General features: G+C 47.9%; 4 protein-coding genes across 11 annotated transcripts; 2 read left to right on the top strand and 2 right to left on the bottom strand.

The window, feature by feature from the left end:
• Nucleotides 1-11: 11 nt before the first annotated feature.
• On the bottom strand, nt 12-8,759 carry fzd6 (frizzled class receptor 6). Its single transcript, XM_084707824.1, has 7 exons — nt 8,639-8,759; nt 7,388-7,807; nt 4,109-4,305; nt 2,917-3,898; nt 2,646-2,794; nt 1,994-2,422; nt 12-1,907 (listed from the first exon to the last, which is right to left on the bottom strand). The coding sequence occupies exons 2-7, from the start codon at nt 7,565-7,567 to the stop codon at nt 1,751-1,753; spliced, it is 2,094 nt and encodes a 697-aa protein (XP_084563950.1). The 5' UTR covers nt 7,568-7,807; nt 8,639-8,759; the 3' UTR covers nt 12-1,750.
• cnot10 (CCR4-NOT transcription complex, subunit 10) lies at nt 8,726-15,905 on the top strand. 8 transcript variants are annotated; one of them, XM_084707793.1, is made up of 20 exons: nt 8,726-8,847; nt 9,831-9,922; nt 10,028-10,189; nt 10,360-10,510; nt 10,695-10,834; nt 11,106-11,207; nt 11,483-11,569; nt 11,691-11,774; nt 11,926-12,043; nt 12,153-12,302; nt 12,511-12,713; nt 12,830-12,951; nt 13,181-13,360; nt 13,465-13,545; nt 13,632-13,745; nt 14,112-14,242; nt 14,656-14,691; nt 14,881-15,008; nt 15,102-15,177; nt 15,319-15,905. In XM_084707793.1, exons 2-20 carry the CDS (start codon nt 9,872-9,874, stop codon nt 15,486-15,488), a joined length of 2,286 nt encoding a protein of 761 aa, XP_084563919.1. In that variant the 5' UTR covers nt 8,726-8,847; nt 9,831-9,871; the 3' UTR covers nt 15,489-15,905. The 8 variants fall into 8 exon arrangements, with proteins under 8 accessions (XP_084563919.1, XP_084563928.1, XP_084563915.1 ...); XM_084707802.1 differs by having other exon boundaries at nt 8,811-8,940; XM_084707789.1 differs by lacking the exon at nt 8,726-8,847 and adding an exon at nt 8,924-9,062.
• A 242-nt stretch (nt 15,906-16,147) lies between these two features.
• Nucleotides 16,148-22,137, bottom strand: tcaim (T cell activation inhibitor, mitochondrial). Its single transcript, XM_084707836.1, has 12 exons — nt 21,873-22,137; nt 21,412-21,498; nt 20,878-21,010; nt 20,408-20,558; nt 20,124-20,298; nt 19,900-19,995; nt 19,659-19,781; nt 19,112-19,209; nt 18,906-18,997; nt 18,502-18,734; nt 18,141-18,272; nt 16,148-17,958 (listed from the first exon to the last, which is right to left on the bottom strand). Coding segments are annotated over exons 1-12 (1,548 nt in total). The 5' UTR covers nt 21,875-22,137; the 3' UTR covers nt 16,148-17,732.
• Nucleotides 22,138-22,715: 578 nt separating this feature from the next.
• Nucleotides 22,716-26,620, top strand: LOC146300934 (beta-Ala-His dipeptidase-like). Its single transcript, XM_084707728.1, has 11 exons — nt 22,716-22,769; nt 22,946-23,089; nt 23,481-23,643; nt 23,954-24,042; nt 24,231-24,428; nt 24,593-24,677; nt 24,795-24,955; nt 25,182-25,346; nt 25,444-25,585; nt 25,936-26,083; nt 26,301-26,620. The coding sequence occupies exons 1-11, from the start codon at nt 22,716-22,718 to the stop codon at nt 26,374-26,376; spliced, it is 1,425 nt and encodes a 474-aa protein (XP_084563854.1). The 3' UTR covers nt 26,377-26,620.
• Nucleotides 26,621-27,022: the final 402 nt, after the last annotated feature.

Genomic DNA, 27,022 nt, shown 5'->3' with positions numbered 1-27,022 from the left:
TACGATATATATTAGATTTTTTTCAAATGTATTTTATTTCAAGAGGAAATGTCAACGATATAAAATTCGTATGAAATAGGTACATAACACTACTAAAGTTCACAAAAAATATTCTGAACATAAAATCTATGAGACACATTTTTAAAAGTCCATGAGACTGAGAACTTAAGACACAGAGAGAAAGCGAGAGCACGAGATAGGATAAGCACAAAAATTCCCTTTAGCTATTTGTTCTGTGCTGCTCCATACTCGAATATCCTGCTGAAGAACTGACATGTACTTAGCAGTAGACCTAGCGCATGGGGAGATCAATAATCCCAAATCCGAGCACATGGCATGCAAATACAGTACATAAGAATGTAAAAGCGCTATTCAAATAAACAATGTGCCACACAATAATCCCCAGAAGCATTTGAAGGAAAATACTTACACAGGGAAATATGTAATGCACTATTCATGGATTAAGAATTGTCAGTCTGAAACTTCGAACAAAAGCACCAAACCCAACAATGAGACATCTGTTTGAATGCAAGGAAATTTGACTAATAAAATACATTGTGTTTTACATGTTCTTTTTCTGTGATAGTTGGCGTCCAGAATATGGGAAAAATACATAGCAAATACTGTTGAACGTGTTTTTAACACCTGTGATCGCTTAACACACGCATGAAGCCATTGTGTCACACATTCACTGCACTTACATGCTCTTTGAAGAGCTGGACATGATTGAGTTATTCAAGGCACATTCTCTAGAGATTGGATAAAGCTTGTACTCTTTAGAGAGTGTATACCATTTGGACAATATATGAAAGGCGTGAAATTTAAGACGGTTGAATATGAATAGGTTGAAATCCGGTGTCATAAAAAAAAAAAACGTTTTACATATGGTTATTTCTGCAATAAAATGGTATTGGAAATCAAATGTGATCATATAAAAGACAGTATATATTGGCAAAGTGAGAGGAATTTCAATTATGTCATTGGGTGAATGGTCATTTACGTTAAAATGAACATACAGATGAACAGGGTTTTGCTCAGACTTACAAAAACATTCTCACTGATTCACAACATACAGTAGTGTCCTTACAGTACATGACTGGAATAAAATAAAATAAACTCTTGACCACAGTTAGACTTTCTTTAGCTTGTGAGTGTTTGGCAAAAACATTTTTCACATCAAATTATTACATACCCCATCAAAGCATGTACACAGTGTATAGACTATTAGTCCAGTGAAAGATTGTTGCTATGCTAACCCTAAAAGAAAGTTTACATATTGAAATTCCCCAGTGTATGATCTATTCCCTAACCGGATCAGCCTATCAATACAGCCATGCTACTGTAACAAAGATTACTCCCTCCCTAGTGGCCCACTGTATCTTCCCATGTGGATCTACTGACATACACCTCAGGGTCAACAGGAAGTGTAACTATGGTTCTGGCAGGTTGTGCTGCCCTTTGACCTCTGTTAAAGTACAGAAGCTGAGTCAGAGGGTCAGATGGACATAGTGAGCATGCATGTCTAGAACATGAAGTGGTTTATCTGTAGTATGAAAGTCTGGGGGATGGATAGATGGAAGAAATGAGTGGTTGTCCGCTGGGCTCATGAGCTGTTATGTTTCCTCTGGTGGATGGATGGGATGATACAGAGATACTCCGTAGAGAAAAGGATGACCGTGGCGATGGGTAACTGGATGAAGGACTGGGGGGAGGATCGACCAATGGATGATTGAAGGGATGTGCGTCGGGCTCAGCAGCTGCTGTCCTTGTCCTTGCTCCCCTCCACAACCTGCCTAAGGTGAGGGGCGGAGCCCTTCATGCTGCTGCTGTGTGATTGGTTCAAAGCTGCGTGCTGCTGTCCGATGGGCAGCTGCCTCACATCGGACAGGTCACTCTTGGGCGTCATTCTAAAGAGAAGGGAGATAGACGAAATCGCTGTTTTTAACGCCATTCAAGTTGTCATCTGAGGCTTGTCGGTGTCGCGATGCCTTACCTTCCCTCGGTCACCCGCTGGAAGCTCTCCGCTCGGCTGCTGACCTTGCTGGAGCTGCCCGTCTTACTACGCCTCTCTCCCCCTTCCCTGGGAGCACCCACCTCCCTCTCCCCCCTCCGGGACGCGCGACTAGACCCCAGCCTCTCCAGAGGCTCCCTTCCCGAGGCCTCTGAAGACGCCCGGGCCTCCGACTGCGAGGCCTGGAGACGGGGCTCGTGGTTGCCCAGGGCGGATGTGCCGTGGTTGGGTTTGGCGGGGGGGGCGGCGGGGGTGGCTCCAGCCCCCGTGCTGGTGCCCATGGATTTGGAGATGACCTTGAGCTTGTGGGAGCTGGGCTTGTAGTGCTTCTTCTTGTGCTGCACGCGGTTGTTGTGTTTGAGGAAGAACTCGCAGGACTCCTGGAGGACCCTGCGGCTCTCCGTGATAGGGCTGGGGAGAGCAGAGGGCAAAGGTCATGGTCAGATCTCCACCACATGGAGGCCTCGCTGCCTGTGGTGGAGTCAGAGTCAGACAGTACTGTGCATCCAGTAAATGATGTAGAACTGTCTAATCACTCGATACAGTCATATTTATATGTAAAAACACTATAATGACAATCACAATTGCTTATGAGTCCACTCATTCTTATGGTCACTCAGAAGGGTGTCCTTACTCCTTCTTGCGTGTCCTGTTGAAGAAGAAGGCCCACTCGGAGCAGGTCTTCTTGCTGCTGACCCAGAACACGGCAGAGATCCCCACCACCAGCGTCATCAGGTACTTGACCAGGAACAGGGACAGGTCCGGACGGTTGGCCTCCGTGGGCTAAGACAACGACAGCACAACCGTTAAGAGCGAGTGCGTGGAAGTGAGTGCGTGCGTGCGTGCGTGTGGGTCAGCTCGCCTGGAGAGACTACGTGGCGGCCATGGCGGCGAGTGGGTGTCACCTTGGGCAAGCAGGGGATGCTGTACTCCTGGCAGTGCTCGTTCACCCAGCTGTTCTCCCAGGCGCTCCGCTGGCTCTGCTCGTAGGCGTAGCACGCCAGCAGGACGACCAGGGGCAGCAGGTACAGGCCGCTGAACACGCCGATGCGGATCATGAACTTCTTCAGCTTCTCCTGGTTGCGCTCGTCGTGCTGGATCACCTGGCGGACGTGGTTGAGGGACACGATGCCGGCCAGGAGGAGGGACAGGCCCACCACCACGCCCAGGCACAGCGGCGCCAGCACAAAGTAGCGCAGCGCCGCCAGGTCGTACAGCCCCACGAAGCACACGCCGCTGATGTTGTCGCCCTCCACCTTGTTGAGCGCCAGCAGCACGATGGTCAGCGCCCCCGGGACCCCCCAGGCGGCCGTGTGGAACCACACCGCCTTCTTCTCGATGGCCTCGCAGCTCCACTTGGGGCCGGCGGCCAGGAACCAGGTGATGGTGAGGATGACCCACCACACGGTGCCGGCCGTGGAGAAGAAGTAGAGCATCATGAAGAGGAGGGTGCAGCCTTTGCTCTGGGAGCCCAGCACCACCGTGGCGTCGGCCGCGTTGCAGGAAGCGTTGTTGCCCAGCAGGAAGCCCAGGAAGTAGATGAGGGACACCACGCTGTAGCACACGGCGTAGAAGATGATGGGTCTCTCCGGGTAGCGGAAGCGCTTGACGTCGATGAGGAAGGTGAGGAAGGTGAAGAGCGTGGCGCCCAGGCACACGATGGAGCACACGCCGATGAAGGTCTTGGCGAACTGGATCTCGTGGGGTTTGAAGAACATGTTGGAGCAGGGCGGGGCGCAGTCGGGGGCGCCCAGGAAGGACGAGCCCTGGCCGGAACGGGTCTTGAGCTGGAGGGGGCACCAGAAGCCCAGGTCCCTCTTGGCTGAAGAGGAGCTCTTGGGTGTGGTCTGGGGCAGGACGGAGCCCTCTGAGCTGCACGGCTCCAGCCTATCAGAGAGCAGAAGTGCACAATTCCTCTAAACGCTGAAAACGTTCCAAGCTTTTCAGTGCCACACAAAGGCTGGTCTGAAAGTGTCACCCCGGTTCGGGTTCTAACCCTGTCAGGAAACCTGGTCTCACCTCACCAGCCACGACGGGTCTCTTCTCACCTGGTCTCACCTGTCACACCTGGTCTCACCTCACCTGGTCTCACCTCACCTGTCACACTGCAGCTCTGGGGGCCAGCTGACACCAAAGGTGGCGATGTCCTTCCTGCAGTCGTGGCGGACTGTCTCACAGAGGTCGCGGCAGGGTCGGATGACCTTGGTCTCCTCAGTGCAGGCCGGGATGAAGGCCTGGCACAGGAAGTGATGCACATCTGGAGAGCATTTCAGGCTGACCAGGGGCATGAAGGGCTACAGGGAGACAGGAACAGAGGAAAAGGAGGAGGTGATTGACAGCAATGTTTAGTTTAATAACAGGCATTATCTACACCCAGGTCAGAAAACAAACCATTAGAACCTTAGAACCATATCAGCATTGCAGGTTATTGACATTTAGCAGACGCTCTTATCCAGAGCGACTTACAGTAAGTACAGGGACATTCCCCCCGAGGCAAGTAGGGTGAAGTGCCTTGACACAACGTTATTTGGCATGGCGGGGAATCGATCCAGCAATCTTCTGATTACTAGCCCGACTCCCTCACGGTTCAGCCATCTGACTATTTATTCAGGGAAATGGAGCAGACATCTGATCCCGAAATCGTTCCAACAGGATAAAACATCCAAAGCATTGCATCATTCTCAATCATATGCTAACATCAGGACAAGCAGGCCAGTGTTGGCCTCACTCAACACGCTGCTTCTTCATTGGCTAACGTGCCATGTGAAGGTGACTTGCTTAGGATCCCTCGCCATGAGCAACGCCAGAAATAGAACGCACGTTTCAGTTTCTTGCGCACATGACTTGGTAGCAACGGAGAACAGGCTACAGTCGAGGGCATATAGTAGAAGAGCTTGCACTGCACTGCCACACAAAGACCGCCTTTCACAGGCTGCCTCTCATATTATTTTCCTTTCAACAGATTGGAGAGTGTGTGAGGGGGGTGTGGGGAGGTTGGGGGTTGAGGGCATCAGGAAATGACTGTATGGCCATTTCGAAACACATACACACACACACACACACTCCAGTAGTCAGGGGGTTTGGGGGATAAGGTACGGCTGGGATAGAGGGGGGGAGGGGGAGGAGAGGGGGGGTTTACTGTATCTGGCCTATAGTCCCAGCTCAGTGGCCACAGAGAAGTGGCCACAGTCTGTGACATGTGTTCTGTATCCAGAAGATTAATGTGGGCTTAGCAGTGTAAACAGCCCAGGGTGACGAGGAGGACCACCCATGAAGCGCGGCGCCTTTCCCCTCAACGAGTCACGCTCGAACGCAGCCTATAGGGTAGCATTCTGTGGACTTGGGCCTGTCAAATGGTGTCATTCAACGCCAAGTCTCACACCACCAGAACTGTTCCTCCTGCTTGGCCTTGAGACCAACTTGGCCATGTTTGTCAACACAGGTAGTCAGGCTAATCCCACACAATCCCTCAGATATCATCACGGACCACTGACACTGGTTCAACACTTAAAAGTACGGTGCTTGACTGGCCAGCTTATCCTGCGGTGCTTTATCAGCCTAATACAGAGGACACTTTGTATCACATGTAGGGTTATCAAGCATTCTTGTCCAGATAACAAATGCAATTATACAGAACTAGGCTCCGCCAGTACAGGTCAAAACCTTCTAATGGATTAGAAACACTACACACACACTACACACAAAAACACATACAGCTACGATGAAAACGGGACAAGTCAAACAGCCCCACTATTGAAGGTTTTCCCCTCCCGCTCTCTCCTCCACTCCAGCCTGGCGACTGCCCAGGTCCCCCTTGGGCCGCTGGGGTACAGAGCTGCCCTCTCTCCCTCTCTGAGCCTCCTTGTCCCAGCACCCTGGAGGTCCCTCGCTCCTCAATGAGCTCCTCTCACTGAAATCAGACTTTTATTTCCCCTCGTCTTTGGGCTTCTGTTCATGAATATATATGGGCTGTAAAGACTTGGGGGAGGGGGGGGCTTCTGTCATGTTTTCATCCACAGGACATAGGCTAACCTCTCTGCACTGGGTTTCGACCACATATCCCCACTGAAGATGTAACAGCCTATATTTCACTCACTGCTGTGAGCTGTGTAGGTCAACAGCTTGTGTTTCCAACCCAGGTTGTCCTCTACAGGATTCAAAGAGCGTCAATGCCTGGTGGAATCTTGGCACGCTATTCAAAGGAACACACCTTACAGCGGAAAAGTGTTTTCCATTCAAAACACTCCACTAATGGCCTCGTTTTATAAATCATTCTCACTTGATGCAGGGTACGAAATGGAAAACAGTTTTTCATAACAGATCTAGATGCATGCTACCGGATAGGCTAACCTATATAATAGCACAATAGTAAAAAAATGAACCTTAACAATGATCAAGAAGGGAGAGCGAGATAATATAGAAATAGAGAGAGAAAGAGTCAAGGAGAGAGCCAAAGTAGCAGAATGCAGGATAGCCTTTGTGTGAGTCTGGGTGTGTCTATCCCCTTCCTCTCTAAATCAAAGGCTCTCCACCACAAAGTGTGCAGAGTACCCTGCCTGCGGCACAGCGAGAGAAGTAGGGGGAGAAAGAAAGAGAGAGAGAGAGAGAGAGAGAGAGAGAGAGAGAGAGAGAGAGAGAGAGAGAGAGAGAGAGAGAGAGAGAGAGAGAGAGAGAGGGAGAGACAGACAGACAGACAGACAGACAGACAGACAGACAGAGAGAGAGAGGGAGAGAGAGAGAGAGAGAGAGAAGGGAAAAGAGAGGCAGCTCTGAAATCAGATGCTTCACCATGCTTCTGTCAGAAACCTACCATACAAAGACCCCTTCAGCAAAACCCTATTCACTCCCACACTCACCACAGGTAACCTAACACTACTGCACAGATAAATGCTGTTGAAACTGTTTAGAGAGTCAAATCCATTATTTTCTGTACTGGTGTCTTAAAAATAGCAATAGCCAAAACACAGTTTGGACTGTTTTTTTGTTTTGCCTCAAACATTTGCTTGGCAAATACATATTATCTTATCCAAATTTCTGACCCCTCTTGGAATTATGGCAAATATTCTTCCTGCTAAAATCTGCCAAACAGCGCTAGTCTTGGACCAGCCTCTATGCCAACAAAAGGGGATTTGATTGTAATAAAATCTAAAAGACTACTCAAATCTAAAATCCTACGTTTCCTACATCCTACCTCAGAAAAATACCTGATCTCACATCACTGGGTTGATCTACTACTGCTACTACTACTGTACTGAAGCCCATGTTTCCACCTTTCCAACTAGGTTAGGTCAGGGATGAGCTCAAGGGAAGGTGGAAGGAAGGTTGCATCAACAGTGTTTAGATGTGTCCTGGTTAGTCCTGTATGTAAGGACTCACCTCCATTCTGTTGGCAGCTGTGTCCTGGTCATAGTGTTCCATCATGTTGGGAAAGAAGGTCATATTGTAGGGCATCCCCGGGCATCGGTGCACTTTGATTGGTTCACAGGTGAACAGACTGTGGGCATCTGAAGACCCCGGCCCAATCAGGGCCAGGAACACCCAGACCAGACTGGACATTAGTATGGCAGAAATCTAGCTGGAGGACGGGTACAGAGTATCTTTGTTTACCAAAGCTCTTTGGGCTCAGTGAAAAGATATGCAGGCTAAATGTTGGACCTTGGCGCACAGTTCATCCACATTCCTCTTTGTCTGGGGTCATCTCCATGGCCACAGTAGGAGTAGTGTCAGGTGAAACATTCCCATCAGCCCCTTCTTCCTCTGAGTGTTCCCTTGACTCTGTCCTTGGCAGCCCACACCCTGGAAATCACACACACAACACGTACCATTAAATATGTGAATTACAGTTGTGTTTTGGGAACATATTTTCAAAATCATTACATTCAGATATTTTCTAAATGAGGCTCCAAGATCTGAGTCCAGGCTCTGCAGAAATGTATTGGAGGGGTTAGTAAATCAAATTGAATTGCAGACTAATTTAATCGCGTTTAGTTTGTGCATGTTGATACAAGCTTGGAGGATTTTTGCAGGTTGGTTTGACACGCAAGTCCTCGCAAACCCGGAATGTTACAGTTTACATTTATAGTACGTGATTATTGTAAATGCACAACATGTCCCATATATGGATACATCGTATGAAAGCTAAGCGAAAATGTTAAGATAAATTAAATAATAACTTATCAATAGCATAGGTCCCGTCTTAGATAGGTGTGCACTTCGCCATGCAATCAATGTATGCTATACATTTGTAAAATTATTTGCTCAGAAATGATATCTTAAACACTGTAGTAAATAGGTGTTTATAGTACAGGCCTAAACCACGGTTTAACATCACCAAATGGTTAACTTACAGTAAGTGCACATAAAGCGCATCAGAGAGAGTCAAATAAGCGTATTTTAGAATCTAAGCAAAACATATTTTGTCAAATATAAATGTATAATAAACAAAGTGAAAAAAAGTTAACAATTTTCGGATGGTTACACTCAAATTTGTAAGTCCCCCTGTGTAGGAAACTAACTTCGGAGAGCGAGCTTCGTTGTTAACGTAGTATCCGTGGCTTCGAAAATACTTAGAACTAAGTATTCCTAATCCTTCACATTGTTAAGGTACAAAAAATAAATCAAACTTACCTTATAAATAGTAGCTCTTTACAAAACAAAAACCCTAATTCTGTATCAGTCCTTGGGGGATTTTGTCCAAATGTTTCCAGCGATACTCCGCCTTCTTTAGCTCCAGGAGGAAGTTGACCGCATTGCATTGGGATGAGTTCTGGGATCTGTTTACATACGCCAGCGAGTACTTCAAGATCGTTTGAAGCAAAGAACACAACTGATTTCAGGTCAGCAAGTTCAGAACACTTGCGCTACTCCACGGGCCCATCGCTTTTTGTAAACCATTCTTTATACCTCCTTACCAACAGGAGATGCTAGAGGTATAGTCTACTCATGGACATCCCCGTATACGCGTCTTTACTAGTGCGGGTATTTTCAATAGCGGAAATCTAAACAGAGCTGTCGGTCAGAGTTGGGACAGCGTTTCACTGTCAAATCAGTGGTAAATCGAGATACGTTTTCTTGCTTTTAATGCTAAAGTGGCTACAGGTAGTGTTATCCACATTTTCCGAATTCTGGTTTGGGTTTCCACTTACTTGAACCACTTATAGCAGGCTATATTTTCGAAATGGCAGAAAACATTGGTAAGTGTCTTGCAGCTAACGTTAGCTTAGCTCATGCTAGCTAGCTAATTGGGATTGAGCTGGCAAGCAATTATCATTTGTTTGGATCATTAGCTATCTATTTAAATATTGCAGTTGTCAAAACAATACTACAATTTGCCAGTTTGGTGATAGTCTTTTAAATAGCCATGGTTTATATCATGATTAAATGCTAGCATGGAAGCTACCGTAGCCAGTCTAGTAGTAAATTGCAACTACGTACGACGGGGCACTGGATTGGGGGATGTATTTAGCATTGAGCTAAGATATGCATCACTAACCACTAAAACTATTAAGATGTTATTGAAAACATTACGTTGGTTGGTATTAACTACATCTAGAAAACTGTAATAAGAAGTTTGACCTTTTGAAAACAAACTATTGCTAACTAGCTAGCTCTACATGCTAATGTCATGGCCGTTACTATGGAATGTTTTGGGATTTAGCCTAGCTGGATAGCTAGAGCTAACTAGTCACATAAATTGCAACACACCCTGAAAGAGCCAGGTTAAATCGCTGGTCCACTCTTTTGTCATTTATTCATCATCTAAAACTCATTTGTCAGGTTAAGGGCGTCATTAGTTAGTGTTATGATGTTGTATCAACAGAACAAAACGAAGCTAAACACGACAACACTTGTTCCCCTGGCATGTCAGACCAGGAAAAAGAGATGGCAGCAAGCGCACTGGAAGCCTTCACGGTAAACAACACACACACTCCAGATGCCTGAAATGTTATTCTTAGTATTCTGGGATAGCTGTAAATTGGGTTGCGTAAACATATGCGTTCATATATTGTATTACAGGCTGGAAACTACGATGTGTCTTTGAAGCACCTTCAGCACCTGCAGGAATTAAATAAGGAGGACTACAAGATCGCTTTGAACAGAGCAATAGCAGAGTTCTACAAGAGTGGCCAGACCACCACAAGCACCTTGAATCAGACGCTCCTTGCAATGAAAAACCAGGTGCGTCAACCTATGTCAAGCCAACTTGACTTGTGTCCTAATTGCATTCTAACAGGTTTTAATTTAACAGGTTCTTCTAGTTAGAATGTTGGGAAGCTCAAAACTAAACAGAAAGTGTGGTCGCTACACGTGCTGTAACAAATGCCTATTTGGTTATGTTGTTTGTGTAGGTACACACCTCAGTTGAGGACATTGACGGTTTGGATGATGTCGAGAACAGCCTGCTGTACTACAACCAAGCCATTATTCACTACCATATGAGACAGTACTCCGAAGCCATCCTCATTGGAGAGAAGCTCTATCAGTTTCTTGAGCCTTTTGGTATGTGTTGGCGTCTTTTCCTGCTTCTGGTGTGATTTGAACTCAAATGTTTATGCAGTAACTGTGTATCAACATACGCCGACCCTACACTGGAGCAAGCGGCGCTAACGGGCTCGTCCGCCTTGAGCAGCCCTGCGCTCGATGCCACAGTTCGGCCTGGCTTGATGGGTTTCATTTGTCCTAGAAGAGAAGTTTGCGCTGGCGGTGTGCTTCTTGCTGGTGGACCTGTACCTCCTAACGTTCCAGTCTGAGAAGGCTCTGCATCTGCTGGCTGTCCTGGAGAAGCTGACCGTGCAGGGGAACAACAAGAACGGGAAAGGAGAGGTAGGCTTCCCGGAGGACGACAGGCCGGCTTGTTTATCTTCCCTACACCGAGCAATATGTATGCAGAACAAGCATCCTGCAACAGTGCCAATGACCCTTTCTTTGATTTTCTATTCTGTGTTTTCCGTACGGTGCGGTCCCTACGAGTTCCCGTGTAGTACATCTCTTGTGATTGAGCTTTTTCCGTCATTTGAGGGAGTTTTTGGCCAGGCTGTGCTGTCAGGAGCTTGTCGTTCCGCCGTCGGTTCTCACTCCCAGGCTGTGTGTGCAGGCAGGGTGTGGAGGAAGGTGCAGGTTCTACATCCACAGGGATGCTGCAGTGGAGGCTGCAGACCTCATTCAGGATAAGCTGACAGAGATGGCAGGAGGACAGGTTACCCAGACGCACCACCACCATCCCAGGGCAGGCTGCAGGCCCAGGCTGAGCTAGGCTAGACCAGGGCAGATAGCCTGATCCACTTATCACAAGTGCTTTGTCAACTCCTTTTATTTCACTTTGAAATCCACTTCTTTTGGACATAACCACTACTTAGATCAGGCCTCATGGTGATTTCTGACTAGCAAAGAAATGTTTTGTTATTTCTGTCCGTATATAATGAGCTTCCAATGTTACTTTATTTTGTATTGATCCCGCACCACTAATTCCAGAGTACCAATAACACAAACAAAGATGGCGTCAACCAGAAGGCCGAGTTTGTAGCCATGATCGAAGCTGCTAAATCTAAGATGCACCAGGTCAGTTCACATCAACGTCTGCTCCAATACTGATCTGTGGTCAGTATCAGTTGACCGTAGGATCTTTCGTGCAAAATCTGTTGCCTGGCGTGACTTTTGGCTTTGTTGCTCCTGTCCACAGTACAAGGTACGAGCCTACATCCAGATGAAGTCCTCCAAGGCCTGTAAAAGGGAGATCAAGTCTGTGATGAACACAGCCGGGAATGTGAGTAGCAATTCATTGACCAATCAGCGTCATCCACATCCTCTCAGTGCCTCTGTTCCGCTCAAATACAAGTGCTATGGCCGTGTTTGTGGAGTGGAGCAGGAAGGATGTGTCTGTGCCTGAGACGTCTTCCCTCCCTCTCCCCCCTTAGTCCGCTCCCTCACTCTTCCTCAAGAGCAACTTCGAATACCTGAGAGGAAACTACCGGAAAGCCGTCAAGCTGCTCAACAGCTCGAACATCGCAGAGCATCCGGGGGCCATCAAGACTGGTGAGCGCTGACACGGCCCTCACACACGCTCACAGCATGCACACGCGTCCGCCTTTCGACCGCGTCTAACGCTCGTGTTCTTCCTTGTCTCTCGGTGGGGCTGGAGCAGGTGAGTGCGTGCGCTGCATGTTCTGGAACAATCTAGGCTGCATCCATTTTGCCATGGGCAAACACAACCTGGGCATCTTCTACTTCAAGAAGGCTCTCCAGGAGAACGACCACACCTGTGCTCAGCTAGGAGACGGGAGCAACGGCCAATGTGAGTCTTTTTGTATGTTTTGTCCGAACAAATCAAGTATGACTCGATTGGCAACAGGTGTGCAGAGACTCCACACGTTTCCTCATGATGTCCTCCAATCACATGAGAGAATTTAAAGGAAGGAGCTCTGCATTTTTTCGATTTGAACGGGCTTTCCTTTGGTTCACCTGCTGATTGGCTGTAATGCGTGACCTCATGTCCGTTCCAGCCAAGAAGTTTGCAGGCATCCCCATGTGTGCGCTGCTGGCTAACAAGCGCTACGAGCTGCTGTACAACTGTGGCATCCAGCTGCTGCACATCGGACGGCCCCTGGCTGCCTTCGAGTGCCTCGTGGAGGCCGTGCAGGTGTATCACTCCAACCCCCGCCTCTGGCTACGGCTAGCCGAGTGCTGCATCGCCGCCAACAAGGGGGTGAGGCTGAGAGCTGGTGCCCCCCCCACACACACACACACTCAAACACACACGCACACTCACTCTCTTCTGCTTATGCTCACTCACTCTTGACTTCTTTTTGAACCTCATTCCAGAGTTCGGAGCAGGAGAGCAAGGGGCTCCCCAGTAAAAAGGGCATAGTCCAGTCCATCGTGGGCCAGGGCTACCATCGTAAAATCGTTCTGGCCTCCCAGTCCACCCAGAACACTATCTACAGGTCAGTACCTCCCCCTCACTGGAGACAATACCAGGGCTGACCAGCAGGGGGCACATTGGCAGGGGGCACCGTAAGAAGGTGCATTCTGGGAGGCTGGAGCGGAGGATCTCGGTGGCACACACTGTGTGTTACCAAGTCCACAGATGAATAGTCTTTGTTTTTAGTGTGTGTGTGCCGGACTGGCATTACGTTTACTTGTGTGTGTGTGTGTTTGTGTGTGTGCGCGCAGCGAGGGCCAATCGGCGGCCATCCCAGTGGCCAGTATGGAGTTTGCAGCCATCTGTCTGAGGAACGGCCTGCTGCTCCTCCCAGAGCACCCCCAGCAGGACGGCAAGCCCGACAGCAGCTCCAAGAGCTCCAGCCAATCAGGCAGCACAGAGAGCGGCAGCGAGAACAGCGACGCTTGCAGGTGAGAGAGAGAGAGACTCTCATACACATTACATACACACACACAGACACACACACACGTGTGTGTGTGTATATCATGTGCTGATTGGGTGTGTGTGTGTTCAGTGGGAAGGGGCAAGAAGGTGACAAGTTCCTGTCGGCAGCCCCGTCCTCTCCCCTGAGGAAACAGGAAGTGGAGAACCTCAGGTACGATGAGATGCGCCGTCTCGTTCCTTTTTGCGGTCCTTGACTATGTTGCATCGTGCTGACGGCGTGCGTGTGGGTGCGTGCAGGTGCTCCATCCTGGCGTGTAGTGCCTATGTGGCGTTGGCGCTGGGAGACAACCTCATGGCCCTCAACCACGCTGAGAAGCTGCTGCACCAGACCAAGCTGTCCGGTTCCCTCAAGTAAGACCCTCTGGCGGGGTATTTTTTTGTCTCTATTTGGGGGTCAGATGGCCGAGCGGTTAGGGAATCGGGCTATTAGTCAGGCGGTTGCCGGTTTGATTCCCGGCCGTGCCAAATGATGTTGTGTCCTTGGGCAAGGCACTTCACCCTACTTGCCTCGGGGGGAATGTCCCTGTACTTACTGTAAGTCGCTCTGGATAAGAGTGTCTGCTAAATGACTAAATGTTAATGTAGTTCTGTCTCTGTATCTTGCTATGCGAGTCTGTCTTTGTGTCTCTCTTTCTCTCTCCTGGTGTTGTGTGCAGATGTTTTGATTAGAAGGAGAGTTGGTGAGTTGGTGTGTCTTCCCTTCCTCCCCTCCTCCAGGTTCCTAGGTCACCTGTATGCTGCCGAGGCTCTGATCTCCATGGACAGGATCTCAGACGCCATCACCCACCTAAACCCCGACAACGTGACGGACGTGTCCCTGGGCGTGTCGCCCAGCGAACAGGACCTAGGTCAGCCCCCGACCCCTGACCTTTTGTTCACCCTGTCTGACCCACTCACCCATTTGTCGGGGCTCCCCCCGCGGTCCTGGAAAACCTGGAAAACAGTTCACTAATCTTCCCGTCATGGGAAATGACAGGGAAGATATTCCAGGAGATTTTCCTGTGTCGTACTGGAATGTTATTTCGTCATTCTCCTATTTTCCCTAAGTTGAATATGATCAACTTGGCTGTCTGTCAGAGCTGACCAAAACTGATAATATTGTCATCTGAGCGGGCTGCGCTATGTTCAGGATATTAACGTTAAAATTGAATTTTATGGACGACAGTTTCTGAGTAGGTTCTAGAAAAGAGTGGGAAACCTGTTCTCTCTCTCTCGCTCTCCCCCGCTCGCTTGCTTTAATTATCTGTGTTATTGTCTGCAGGTTCAGACAAAGGGGATCTTGATCCTGTCGAGTCCTGTGAGTGTATACACACACACACACATACACACAGTCCCAAGGTGTCCTACTGTATTCTGACCTTACCATATGCATTATACATTGTCTGTTCATTGTTCATCGGTTTTTGATATTGGTCATATGAGTGTCAGAGCTGACAGCCTAATGAAGGTGTGTGTGTGTGTGTGTCTCTTCCCCTTTCCACTGTAGCAGGGAAGCAGACCCCCCAGTGTTACCCCAGCACGGTGAGCTCTGCCCGGGCCATGATGCTCTTCAACCTGGGCAGTGCCTACTGTCTGAGGAGCGAGTACGAGAAGGCCCGAAAGTGCCTGCATCAGGTACACAGACACGCACGGCCACATGCGTAGCCAATGGAGTCGGCCATGTTTGTAGTCCTTTTTTTTTATTTATGCCGTGTTCCTAATCCCCAGGCGGCCTCCATGGTCAACACTAAGGAGATTCCTCCTGAGGCGATACTGCTGGGGGTCTACCTGGAGCTCCAGAACGGTGCGTGGACACGCACAGACCTCGACATGCGTCTTACATGAAGCTGTGCATTAACAGTGGCCAATGTCACACACACACACACACACCTGATTGAAAGTTGATGGTGGGGTGGTATTAACATCCCTCACTCTCTCCCCACAGGAAACACGCAACTGGCTCTACAAATCATCAAACGCAACCAGCTCTTACCCCCGTCACTAGCCACGCCCTCCCCTGACACACGGAAGAAGCCGGCGCCGCCCTACCAGCCCTCCACGCCCCTCCAGCCCATCCAGATGCCCTCCTCCTTCACACAAGTCCAGCGCAAATGAGAGCCTCCCCCCTGCCCCCTCCTCCCCCCTCATGCATGTGTCACCCCCTTCCCCACGGACCCCTTCATATTACACCCTTTTATCATTTCTCAAAGCTGCTTCTCCCAGCATGTCGAGAGCCCAGGGCCTCTGGACTGCTCCTGAGAACCACAGAGATGGAAGGGGAGGAGCTCCCTGTGCCGCCTGTCTGTCTGTCTTCTTGTCTGTCTGTCTGTCTGTCTGTCTGTCTGTCTGTCTGTCTGTCTGTCTGTCTTCTTGTCTGTCTGTCTGTCTGTCTGTCTGTCTGTCTGTCTGTCTGAGGAGCAGATTAAAGGCCCCATTCATTCTGTTCTGTGAGAGAATTCTGACATCTGCAATTATCTAAAAACTGACTGCTTTGAGGCAGAATATGAGAAAATAAAATTTATTTACACGTGATGTCTGAATTTATGTGCATGTGCAGGCTACAACACGCTTGAAGCTGTTTTCATGGCTCAGTTGACTGCAGGACACATGGTTGTTTAGCATCGTCTACATGTGACATTCCACCCACTGGACAGAGGACGACAGATCTTCTAGCTCCACCTATAGGCATCCCATTACGCCATTGCAGATCTGTGAGGACATGAATGGTGACACAATCACAGTTTAAGGCTAAAAATAGTATCAAATCCACTCTGTTTCAGATTTCATCCAATTTATTAGCAGCTCTTTTATTAAGAATGGTTTATGGTAACAAATGAAATGATTCAAACATTTCAAGTATGTAGTTGTTCCCAGAGTGCGAATCATACGATGACAATCGGGGGGGTCAACTTCTTCTCCAGGGCGTGTATCAACCACCCCCCGACCTGTTGTTTTTAACTCTTTTGGGGGGGGGTCCAAGTCAGGCCCTCCCCCCCCCCTGTAATTTGCACCCTGGTTTTTCCCCTTCTTCTGTAACAATCTAAAAGTGTTCCAACTGGCCACTGACACAAACACTGTCAAGTAAAACAGTTAACAAACAGGTCATTTAGCTGCCATGTGCAACACCATTTCCCATGACATCTTACTGTACAAAACAAGGAGTCACATGATTGCATTATTGCTAGGCAGACAAGTTCCCTTTTCTAAAATACAATGTGTCCATTGATTGGATAACACCCCAACAATGTTGATTATGACCAAGTGCTATAAGTAGTGGCGAGCATCGGAGCATCACCACCAGGACATCGCTTATCTTCATAGTGTGAGGGCCGACAGGAGGTTTTTTCTGAGGTGTGTCACACGCCTGTGAAAACCCTGTTTACAGCCATTGTGTTTCTATAGTTACAGCTTTGTGGTTGTACACCAGCAGCAGCAGGGGGATCAACTTTAAATCCACGGCAGAAATGCTCAACACATCACACGTCAACACCGATTGGGTCTTTCTGACCTACATGAGGATGTGGAAAGTATGCTCTACAGAAAGCAAGCTATGAAATGCATGAATGTATGAAATTCTGGATTCTGAAACAGTGCAACATAGTGGCGCGTGTTCAAACCAACAGTAATAGGTCTAATGACATGGAACAGGTGGCCTCACAGTTTCATGTGTGACAGTAGCATATATGTGACTAAGCACCAGATTTTGCTCTCTCAACTTCATCCGCAGAGATTCAAGTAAGGTGCAACGTGAATACATTTAGCCCATCAAAGACTGTTGTATTTATATAAATTATTCCACAAAACCCATTTAAATCTTGATTAGCTTCACTTACACAAATAAAAATACCTTTACCTGCAAAGGTAACTTTGCTTAGAATTAACAGTTATAGACTTCTGTATATTAGTGCACACAACAATAAAAATAAAACTATATTATTGGGATTATAATAATTCTTCAAAAGGCAGATTGTTCTGAATCATAGATGAGCTCTAGAAAATCCTTGGATTTTCCCTCGGACCTCTGTCTATCTGTTGGTCCACCTCAGTGTCTCTCCATCCACCGGTCTGTTCTCCACCTATCCACCTGCCTGTCTCTCACGCTTGTCCCAGTACCAGGGTAAAGTCTGTTCTCCTCTCCATGGTTACGACCAGTGTTGAGTCCTGCAGGTGATCAGGTTCAACCCACAGGGATGGGACCTCAGAACCATCAGGGTTCAGGGTTCACGAGGTCTGCTGGCATGTCAGTGGCGGCTAGTCTCTTGTGATGTGCCTGTGTGTGTGTGTGTGTGTGTGTGTGTGTGTGTGTGCGTGTGCAACATGTGCGCGTGCAACACGTGTGTGTGTGTGTGTGTGTGGGGTTCAGCCTTTCCAGTCCCAGGGGATGCAAAGGTCTCCGTCCTGCATGACGGAGTAGAAGTGGGAGATGCAGAGGCGGAGGTTCTGGAGCAGGGGGGAGCGCAGTTCCAGGAGCCTGTGGCAGCAGGGGATCATCTGGCTGGAGGTGATGCCCGGCTCCTTGGACAGGCTGAGGAGGGCCAGGGTCTGGAGGCAGCCCTGCACCGCCTGGTCCTCCTCCACCTGCAGCCTGGGGGAGACACGGAGGGACACGAGCAGGTGAGAATATGTCCAAGTACACAGTGTAAGTGCATGGTACACATACATACACACAGACATAAAAACACTCGCTAACAGTGTAAACTGTTTGTACACAGTCGGGGTTTCGATCCATTACCGGACCCAGTGTTTGACAGGAGTCATGTGACTCACTGGTTTTTGAGTTTGATTCGCCGCCGGGCCTCTCTAGCCTGATTCTGGAGGAAATTCTGCAGCAGGACTGGTTCACACGTCGTCGGGATGAGGAAGTGGCCCCGCTCATGAAGACTAGGGCTGGAACGACCACTACACACACACGCGCGCACAAACACACACACACACATCAATAGAACTCCAAACTTCCTGAGGAGCAGCAAATATCTCACACAGATAAACTCATCCCCTAGCTTCTGAAGTTCGAGTGTTCTGAAGAGCCTGACACGAACCCAAACATAGCAGAGAGTTCCTTGTGTTTAAGTGTTGAGGCGAGAGCGGCGTATATAGTGTGTGTGTGTGTGTGTGGTGAGGGCAGTACCTCTCCAGGGTCATGGCCAGCCCCTGCAGGCTGCGTGGGTGCAGGGCCAGCCTCCGAGGCAGCAGCCTCTTGTGGAAGGCGTTGAGGGTGCTGTAGTGCTCCTCAATGGCCAGCAGGGGGCCCAGGCGCTCTACGTGGACCACCTGGATGCCCCCCAGCAGCAGGCTGATCCGCTCCTTCAGCCAATCAGCCTGCTGCTTCAGGGAACGGTAGCTAGGTAGACGCTCAAACAGCTGCAAGGGGGACACACACATTTGTGTACACATGTGTTACACGCACACACATACACGTGAACGAATACACACATGTGCACACAGGGGAAGGAGAGCACCTACAAATGCTCTTCTGTTTAAACACAGTACACACACACACGCACAGGGATTGGGATCACGAACAAGGCTAACCTTGGCCCACTGGTGATGGACATCCATGGATCCCAGCATCACATGACCCAAGGCATTCATTCCTGATTGGTCAGTAAATACAATGGTGTGTCCTATAGAGGAAGGAGAAGTTCTCGTCAGTTCCTGTTCCACCATAGTCTGAGATGCCTGTGAGGATGGAAGCTCAATGTCGTATGCGTGTGAGTGTGTGTGTGTGTGTGTTGTACCTCGCAGGTTGAGCACAGCCTCTGGGTTCTGCTGGGACAGACGGCTCAGACTCTGCAGCTGGCAGCATCGGTGTGACACCCCCCAGGTGCGCTGCCACCTGTGTATGTGTGTGTGTGTGTGTGTGTGTGTGTGTGGGTGTGTGGGGGGTTTACATCAGGTCAATTCATGATTTATGAATTCCTGAATGACAGGTCAGGTTAATTCAATTCCATGTTTCACAGGAACTCGAGTTCACTAGATATATATTTAACTAAGTTAAATTATACAGAATGAAATACATTTCAAGTACATCTCTAAGTCTAATTTAATACAGTCAGGCAACATCTTCAATGTAAACTAGCCGATCAAAGTCTCAGATCAAATGAGGTTAAAGTAATAGTTTGAACATCTGTTAATGGTTATATAAAACTAATTAAATAACCCGGCTGAAGGACCAGGTGGGTGGGGAGAACTTGGGACCATCCCATTGGTTCAATCATACCCAGGCAGAAGCAATCGAGCACAGAGTAAGTATTCAAATAGCATTGGGTTGATCTTGAAACCTGCCTGATGTCTTCGATGGCAAACTGCTGACACAGCTCCTTCTTCAGCCTCTCCAGCTCGTCCCTGCGGGGGAGGCTGTCTCTCTGCTTCCTGCTGGCCTCCTTCTCGTGGGTCCTCAGCCACAGACTAGAGGGTAGGAGAGCAGAGAGCCCTGTTAACCTGGTAAACAAGCCCTGGTCATAGTGATAGGAGGTGCGGTATCTACTCGATGGGTAGTCATGGTAACAGGAGATGCTCTGGCTACCTGAGTTTGGGCTCCACAGCCTTGGCCTGCTCCAGCTCCTGCTCTGGGTCTCTGAAGCCAGTGAAGGAGTAGTAGGTCTTGTCCCACTTGATGGGTCTTCAAAGAGGAGCAGTACAGGGGAATTCAGTTTGGGTAGAATCACTACCCTATAGGTCCCTTTTGTGGGTATGGATGGATAGCAGACTGCATTCCCCTTCGTTCTGTTTCAATCTGGTTTTGTGTACCTGTAGAAGGGACTTCCTGTCTGTGCAGCAAATTTCCTGGATGACTTCCTGGATGACTCGGTGTTGGCCTGCAGGGCCTTCATGTGTTCTACAGACAGACTGCAAGACTGGAGGACATCAATCACTGTGCTCAGCACATCTCTGGTCTGCAGGGTGAAGCTCACTGAACGGAACCCTGGGAAATGCAGGCAGAAAGTCCACAGGATAGCAGTTATGCTCTATAACTCTAATACTCTAAAAGCCAAGACTTGATGGGTGAAACGCTTTAGGAGGCGGGTACTGACTGGTGGCGAGGATGTCATTCTGAACATTGTTGTTCTCCTTGGTATCCCGCACGTAGAATGTCAGCTTGGTGGGGTGAACTGAGCTCCCTCCAGGTTTCTGAAGGCTCTCCAGGTAGCCATTGAGCCTCTTCAGGGAATTCTCATTCACTTCCTACAGAGGAGAAAACAAAGATTGGCCCCATTTGGACTTGAATGTCTCTGGAAACTTTGGGTCCTTGTTCTCAAACACCAGAGAAGGGGTTCTCCCGCGTCTCTCTCTCTCTCTCTCTCTCTCTCTCTCTCTCTCTCTCTCTCTCTCTCTCTCTCTCTCTCTCTCTCTCTCTCCCTCTCTCTCTCTCTCGTCCCTCTCATCCAATCAGCTTTGAGTCGGAAGCGACGAGAGATCACGATTCAGACGTGCAACTACGACTTTATCGCAACACAGGCCAGGTTACAACCACGCGAGTGCGCCACCCCCAGAAGGCCCTTACCCTTTCCTTGGGGTGCTGTCCAAAGAAGTCGGGGTGCACCGCAAAGTAGAAGGGCCGGAGGGCGTTGATGGCGTCCGCACCCGAGAGGGCCCTGTGCTGGATGAGGTGTGCACCGACGCGTTTGTTTCCCACTCTGAAGGACACAAGGGTGACATAGACCAGGCTGGAGGACGACCAAGTCTACCAAGACTCATCATCGTCAACATCACTACCATCTTTAGAGTATACGCCCTGTGGGTACGGGTAGGGATGAGTAAGGAAATGATATTGATAAGCAGAGTGTGAGATGCTTATGAGAATGTAACCTACTTTGCCCCATCCTGGTTGTTTACCTGATATGAATGTCTATTTGATATATTCCTGGTATAAAATGGCTAGGCTGCTCAAACTGAAGTTCAAGTTAAGTGTTTAACCTTGTCACTGTCACCGTGTATGTCGTAGAGATGTTGTGATCACTCGCATCTGGGATCTGATATTCTCACACCTACAGTACTATAAAATGGACCACTCACATATGTCAGTATCTTTGCTTACCTCATAGCACTGCGCAGGAGTGAGGTCACAGACATGGCTAAGGCGGCTCGTCTGACTGATGTGCTCTCTAGTGCACTAACGGCTACCCTGAGAAAGGGAGCAGAACATGATTAACTTCATAGCTAACTCCAAATGACTGTACATGAAGTCACTATCAGCAATACGTCCAATGCAATCTGGAGATCATTTACAGATACCGTTAAGTGCTAAATATGTATCTGAATAGGAAATACAAGGAAACACAGACAGTTAGGATACAGTAGATAGTTAGCTAGTAATGTGTCCTTGTCTGTGTGGGACAAACATAATGACATGGAGGGTGGCTTTAATACCCAGTTAGCTAGTACTAGTCTATCTGTTCTGGTTAGCTAGCTAGTCATGTTTGGTTACCGTATAAATACCCATTTTTAAGCAAACGTCTTCAATTCTACCATGAATGTGCAATACGCCTTTCAACTCACATTTGAGTTGGCCTAGACCCACAACAAAACAAGTTGACAGCGCTTAGCGAGATAGTGGCTTGCCCCCCTTCACAGAAGGAACCCAAAAATAAACAACTGAACCAGACACCGAACGCGTGTCAACATTGTTGCGCTAAGTTCTCAACATTTAGTATTGGATCATGACAAAATAAAATAGAAAACGATGTCCGTCAGCAACCAAGCAATATGTCCACATAGTCCAGTTTGTTGGAGAGTGATTTTCTGCTGTTGTGATTCCATTCATGGTTTGGTACTTAATCAGACAGAAGCAATCGCAAACCATTTAAAATATTATTCTGCCATCTGCTGGTGATATTTGAACATAACAGACAGACCTATGAATTACAGTTTTTATGAATGCTTATTGGATTTATATATGCCGTCAATATTGATAAGCTCATTGTTGAGCCATTATATTGGAACTAGTGAGATGCAATGGCGAGGATGGCATTCAGTTGTGAAACTGTTAAGAAGTTTCCTTTGATCCCGTCCATTGGCAATGATTTCCATCATGTATGTCTAAACAGAGTTATCCAGCCATTATTTCATTCAAAGTGCTGAACTTTGACTTTCAAACTTTGAGCCCTGGCATTGCAACATCCAGAAAAAATACATACCAACTACAGGAAGACAAGTAGACACTCCCCCAGTTTGCTTGAAGGAATCCAGTCTGTTGGCTGTGGTAAGAAAAGAACAGGATATGCTAGGTTTTATAAAAGCTCCTTGTTAGTCTTGCCACAGGATTGCTCATGCAAACTCCTTGCAGCCTCTTCCTCCTCTTTTTCCATCTCTTTGCTGTCCAAATCTCCTGAAACCAGCATCATGTTGAAGCCTCTGTTCCAGTACATTGATCAGAACCAAAACCATTTTGTCCAGGTGAGGGAGGAACACATTTTCTGTCATAGTAAATCAATAAAATACGTCAGCTTGTTGATATGATGTAGTGGTTGTCCATGTAATGCAAAATGAGTTCCCTCCCTAAATACTTTTGGAATGTACAGTACATGGCAAGACAGCAACGTTGTGCTCTGCATCTGTGCTCTCCGTCTCAGAGGCTGGGGGACTGGGTGGCCATCCAGAGTGACTCAGGTGACCCGGCCATGTGGGGACAGATTGATCAGCTGCTGAACATGACAGCAGAGCGGATCAGAGAGATGGGGGGCAGCGTGGAGCTGGCAGATGTAGGAACGCATCAGGTAAATACTGGCAGAAACATCTACTCCACCGAGTCTTCACGGGGTGTAAAAAAACAGAAGTGTGTCCTCCTATAGCCTTAGCCGGTCACTCCTTACGAATGCCGTAGCCCCTGAAGTCCAAGATGTGTTCTCTTTTCTGCTAGTTACTTCTGATCAACTTCAGAGTCAGATGGCTGAGCGGTTAGGGAATCTGGCTATTAATCAGAAGGTTGCCGGTTCAATTCCCGGACGTGAAAAATAATTTTGTGTGGGGGAATGTCCCTGTACTTACTGTACATCGCTCTGGATAAGAGCGTCTGTTAAAACACTAAATTTAAATGTAAACTTCTGTTGATATGGAGTAAAGATGTGCCTTGTGAAGTGACTGTCAACCACTGACTGTCCTATGAAGCTGCCCAGTGGCCAGACTGTTCCCTTGCCTCCTGTTGTGCTGGCTGAGTTTGTGAGAGACCCGGAGAAGGCCACACTCTGCATTTACGGCCACGTGGACGTGCAACCAGCCAGGAGGGAGGACGGCTGGAACACGGACCCATTCACCCTGACTGAGATCAGTGGTAGGGATAACGCAGATTTGCGAATACTCTGGGTGTGTTTGATTTCAACTCAGAGTTTACACATCTGAGATTTCCCCATTGGATCAACTTTACTCAGTGACATGAATTGACGGGTGCCATATAGCCTAGTCTAAACTAGCCGATGGATTGTGACACCGGACAGTGTGACACTATGAGAGTCACAGGGTGTCTCTGTGTCTCTCTGTCATGTAGTTTAGATGTTCTTTAATGTCCAATACTATGTTGCCAGAATGCTCTAATATTTTATGTAAATGTCATGGACAATAAAGTTATGTTATCTGTCTCCCAGGCAACCTGTATGGCAGAGGGACCACAGACAACAAGGGCCCAGTCCTGGCCTGGCTTCATGCAATAGAAGCCTACAAAGCCACAAAACAGGTGATGGTGCCCCATCCTCACACATATACCAACGAGAAGTTTCAATTGAATTGACTTCATTTCAATTGAAACATTTGATTGAATTCATCATACTCATCACCATGTTATCATGGGTCGGGCCGTGAAGTCGACGTCATGGTTAGAGAGGTGCAGCTGACGGATTTACTTTTGATACCCGTGTATCTCAGGAGGTTCCTGTGAACGTCAAGCTCATCATCGAGGGCATGGAGGAGGTGGGCTCTCACGGGCTTCTGGAGCTCACCAGGAGGAAGAACGACAGCTTCTTCTCAGACGTGGACTTCATTGTCATCTCCGACAACGTGTGGACCTCAAACACTCCGGCCCTGACCTATGGAACCAGGGGAAGCAGCTACTTCTTAGTGGAGGTCACAATCAGTTAAATGATGAATTATTCACTCAAACAAATCGATCAGCTTGCTTGCCTATCTATAGACCTTTTTGTCCATGATCATTTCACATCAGGAGTTTCATAAAGGAACATATTTCCCCAGGCAGTCACTGATACTGTTTGTGTCCTGTGTTCTTCCAGGTAGATGGTCCCAAACTGGACCTTCATTCTGGGGTGTTTGGAGGTTCAATCCATGAGCCCATGTCTGATCTGATCTCCCTCCTGGGTGAGACATTGACCCATTTCACCCGACAGGCATTGTTGTAACACACCCATCTGTATACATTATGTTTGTGTCGTGTGTCTGTACCTAGAGATCACGTGTCACTTTTTCCTTCAACAGGAAGTTTGACGGACCACACAGGAAAGATCCTTGTTCCAGGGGTTACTGACGCCGTAGCGCCCCTCACTGATGTGGAGAGAAAGCTTTATGAAAACATCAACTTCAGCTTGAAGGAGCTGAAAAACACAGCTGGAGTCCAACACTTCCTGCAAGACACAAAAGTGTGGTATCTTGTGGATTTGACCGTACACTTTGTTGATACCAGAAATAATATTTAGGTCTGTTATATATATATATATAAACATACTTGTATGAATCCTGTATGGTTATCATGGAAAATAAGACAATGAACAATACAATCAACAAGCTGCATAGTTGCTACAGCAAGTGTATTATGCTAATTACCCACTTCTAATGATGCATATTTGTGTGCTATGTGTTGTGCAGGAGGAGGTCCTGATGGCCCGATGGCGCTACCCGTCTCTGTCCATCCACGGGATCCAAGGAGCATTCTCCGAGCCCGGCATCAAGACCGTCATACCCCGGCGGGTCACCGGCAAGTTCTCCATCCGCCACGTTCCCGACATGGTGCCCTCAGACGTGGAGAGGAAGGTATGGAGGAGGCGCCGACACTGAAACACGGTCCTCGTGATTGGACTCTCCGGTACTGCATGCAGTCTCTGAGACGCACCCCTTCTCTCTCCAAAAGGTGAAAGAGCACCTGGAGCAGGTGTTTGCCAGTCGGAAGAGTCCCAGCATTCTGAGAGTCATCGCCACTGTAGGGGCCAAACCCTGGTTGGCTGACCTCAAGGATCCTCAGTACGTGGCTGGACAGAAGGCCATCCGAGACGGTCAGTTACTGGGTAAATGTGTGTCTATCTGTGTTTGTGGAGACTTGGTTGTTGTGCATGTGTTGTAAGGGTCAGTGCACACCAGGGGCTGGGGTAAGTTTACTCTATGTTAGGGCTGTACAGTGTCGTCGCATTATCCTTCATCATATCATTACATCTAACTCCTCAATTTATGTTCCTCACATAATTGTATACATAGTAAACATATCACACAGTATACTGGAAACTTTCCAGTGTATGGCATTCTTGTTGTCATGTTGATGTTGTGTTACTTAGGCTAGCATCCACAACATGAATGTACAAATACATTAGTCTGGCTGGCTGTTAAAATGCGGTTGTGTGCGTGCTAGTGTTTGGAGTGGAGCCGGAGCTGGTGAGAGAAGGCTCTACCATCCCCATCGCACAGAACTTCCAGGAGGAGACTGGGAAGAGTGTGATGATGCTGCCCATCGGCGCCCACGACGACGGAGAACACTCTCAGAATGAGAAGATCAGCCGGTAAAGACACGCGTCCTCCACAAACATATGCACACACAGACATACACACGTTCCCCCGTAATCACATCTTTAGTGACTGCCCTCATTCCTAGAGTGTGCAGCCTATCCTGTGGACTCCCTGGCATAAGTTACCATAGGTTTCTTCAAATCTTTTCATAAGATTATAATATACTATACAAATAACATGCAAATAATGTACCTGTGTGTTTCCTTCTAGGTTCAACTACATTGAAGGGACCAAGCTGTTTGTGGCCTATATTCATGAGCTCTCACAGCTTAAAGGGCAAAGTTAAATCTCAAATTCACCTCAATGTGGTCAATGAAGGCAACAATGTAACCGGACACTTTTAATGACTGTATGATTCACACAGCTCAAGACATACATGTGCGTGATTACATCATACAAGCCTGTGTTTAATAAAAACAAAAAACGATCAATGACATGGAAGTCTACAGGTAGACTGCTGGTGCACTTATAGTGATTCATGTTGTTTAATTGTAACTTGTTTAACTACATGCTACATCTTATAGTTCTTCCCTTTGGCACTTATATTGGTTGTTCACAATGTGTGCTTCATGTTTTGGCTACCCGCAATGTTTTTGGGGCTATCTTGTTGTTATTATGAGTGACCTATGCACTTTGTAAAGTTCTCTCTTAGAGGTCACTTTGAATAAAACATCTGCTAAATGAATACATGTAAATGTAAGTAACCCAGTGATGGAGGGCCTTGTGGCTGGAGAAGGCTTTCTCATAGGTGGTGCCTGACTGATACATGATAACTGTCTTGTTAGTATTCTCTTCTGTTATGCTCACATTATCCTTGAATTTCCCCAATAAAAAACGTAATTTGACCTTTGTGCCTCACAATGGGGGTGGGGGGTTGGGGGGGGGACAACAATGGGGGCATTCAACATTTTCATTTGGTTGAATGAAAACAA

Source organism: Hypomesus nipponensis, chromosome 2, assembly GCF_054491055.1.
Source record: "Hypomesus nipponensis isolate SF chromosome 2, ASM5449105v1, whole genome shotgun sequence".
NCBI classification, from domain to species: domain Eukaryota; kingdom Metazoa; phylum Chordata; class Actinopteri; order Osmeriformes; family Osmeridae; genus Hypomesus; species Hypomesus nipponensis.
Note: the sequence above shows the minus strand (reverse complement) of the source record. Positions and strands in the feature narration are given on the sequence as shown.

Bases quoted from the DNA above. Each gene is read 5' to 3' on its own strand.
- fzd6 (XM_084707824.1), bottom strand. From the start codon at position 7,567: ATGTCCAGTCTGGTCTGGGTGTTCCTGGCCCTGATTGGGCCGGGGTCT. The intron at 3,899-4,108 runs GTGAGGTGAGAC...GCTCTCTGATAG, and splicing joins CCAGAGCTGCAGTGTGACAG to GCTGGAGCCGTGCAGCTCAG. The intron at 1,908-1,993 runs GTAAGGCATCGC...CCTTCTCTTTAG, and splicing joins CAGCGGGTGACCGAGGGAAG to AATGACGCCCAAGAGTGACC.
- cnot10 (XM_084707753.1), top strand. The intron at 12,303-12,510 runs GTGAGTCTTTTT...TGTCCGTTCCAG, and splicing joins AGACGGGAGCAACGGCCAAT to CCAAGAAGTTTGCAGGCATC. The intron at 15,178-15,318 runs GTGCGTGGACAC...CTCTCCCCACAG, and splicing joins CTACCTGGAGCTCCAGAACG to GAAACACGCAACTGGCTCTA.
- tcaim (XM_084707836.1), bottom strand. The intron at 18,273-18,501 runs GTACTGCCCTCA...GTGTGTGTGTAG, and splicing joins CTGGCCATGACCCTGGAGAG to TGGTCGTTCCAGCCCTAGTC. The intron at 17,959-18,140 runs GTGAGTCACATG...TGTCTCCCCCAG, and splicing joins CGAATCAAACTCAAAAACCA to GCTGCAGGTGGAGGAGGACC.
- LOC146300934 (XM_084707728.1), top strand. From the start codon at position 22,716: ATGTTGAAGCCTCTGTTCCAGTACATTGATCAGAACCAAAACCATTTT. The intron at 22,770-22,945 runs GTGAGGGAGGAA...TCTCCGTCTCAG, and splicing joins ACCAAAACCATTTTGTCCAG to AGGCTGGGGGACTGGGTGGC. The intron at 25,347-25,443 runs GTATGGAGGAGG...TCTCTCCAAAAG, and splicing joins CCTCAGACGTGGAGAGGAAG to GTGAAAGAGCACCTGGAGCA.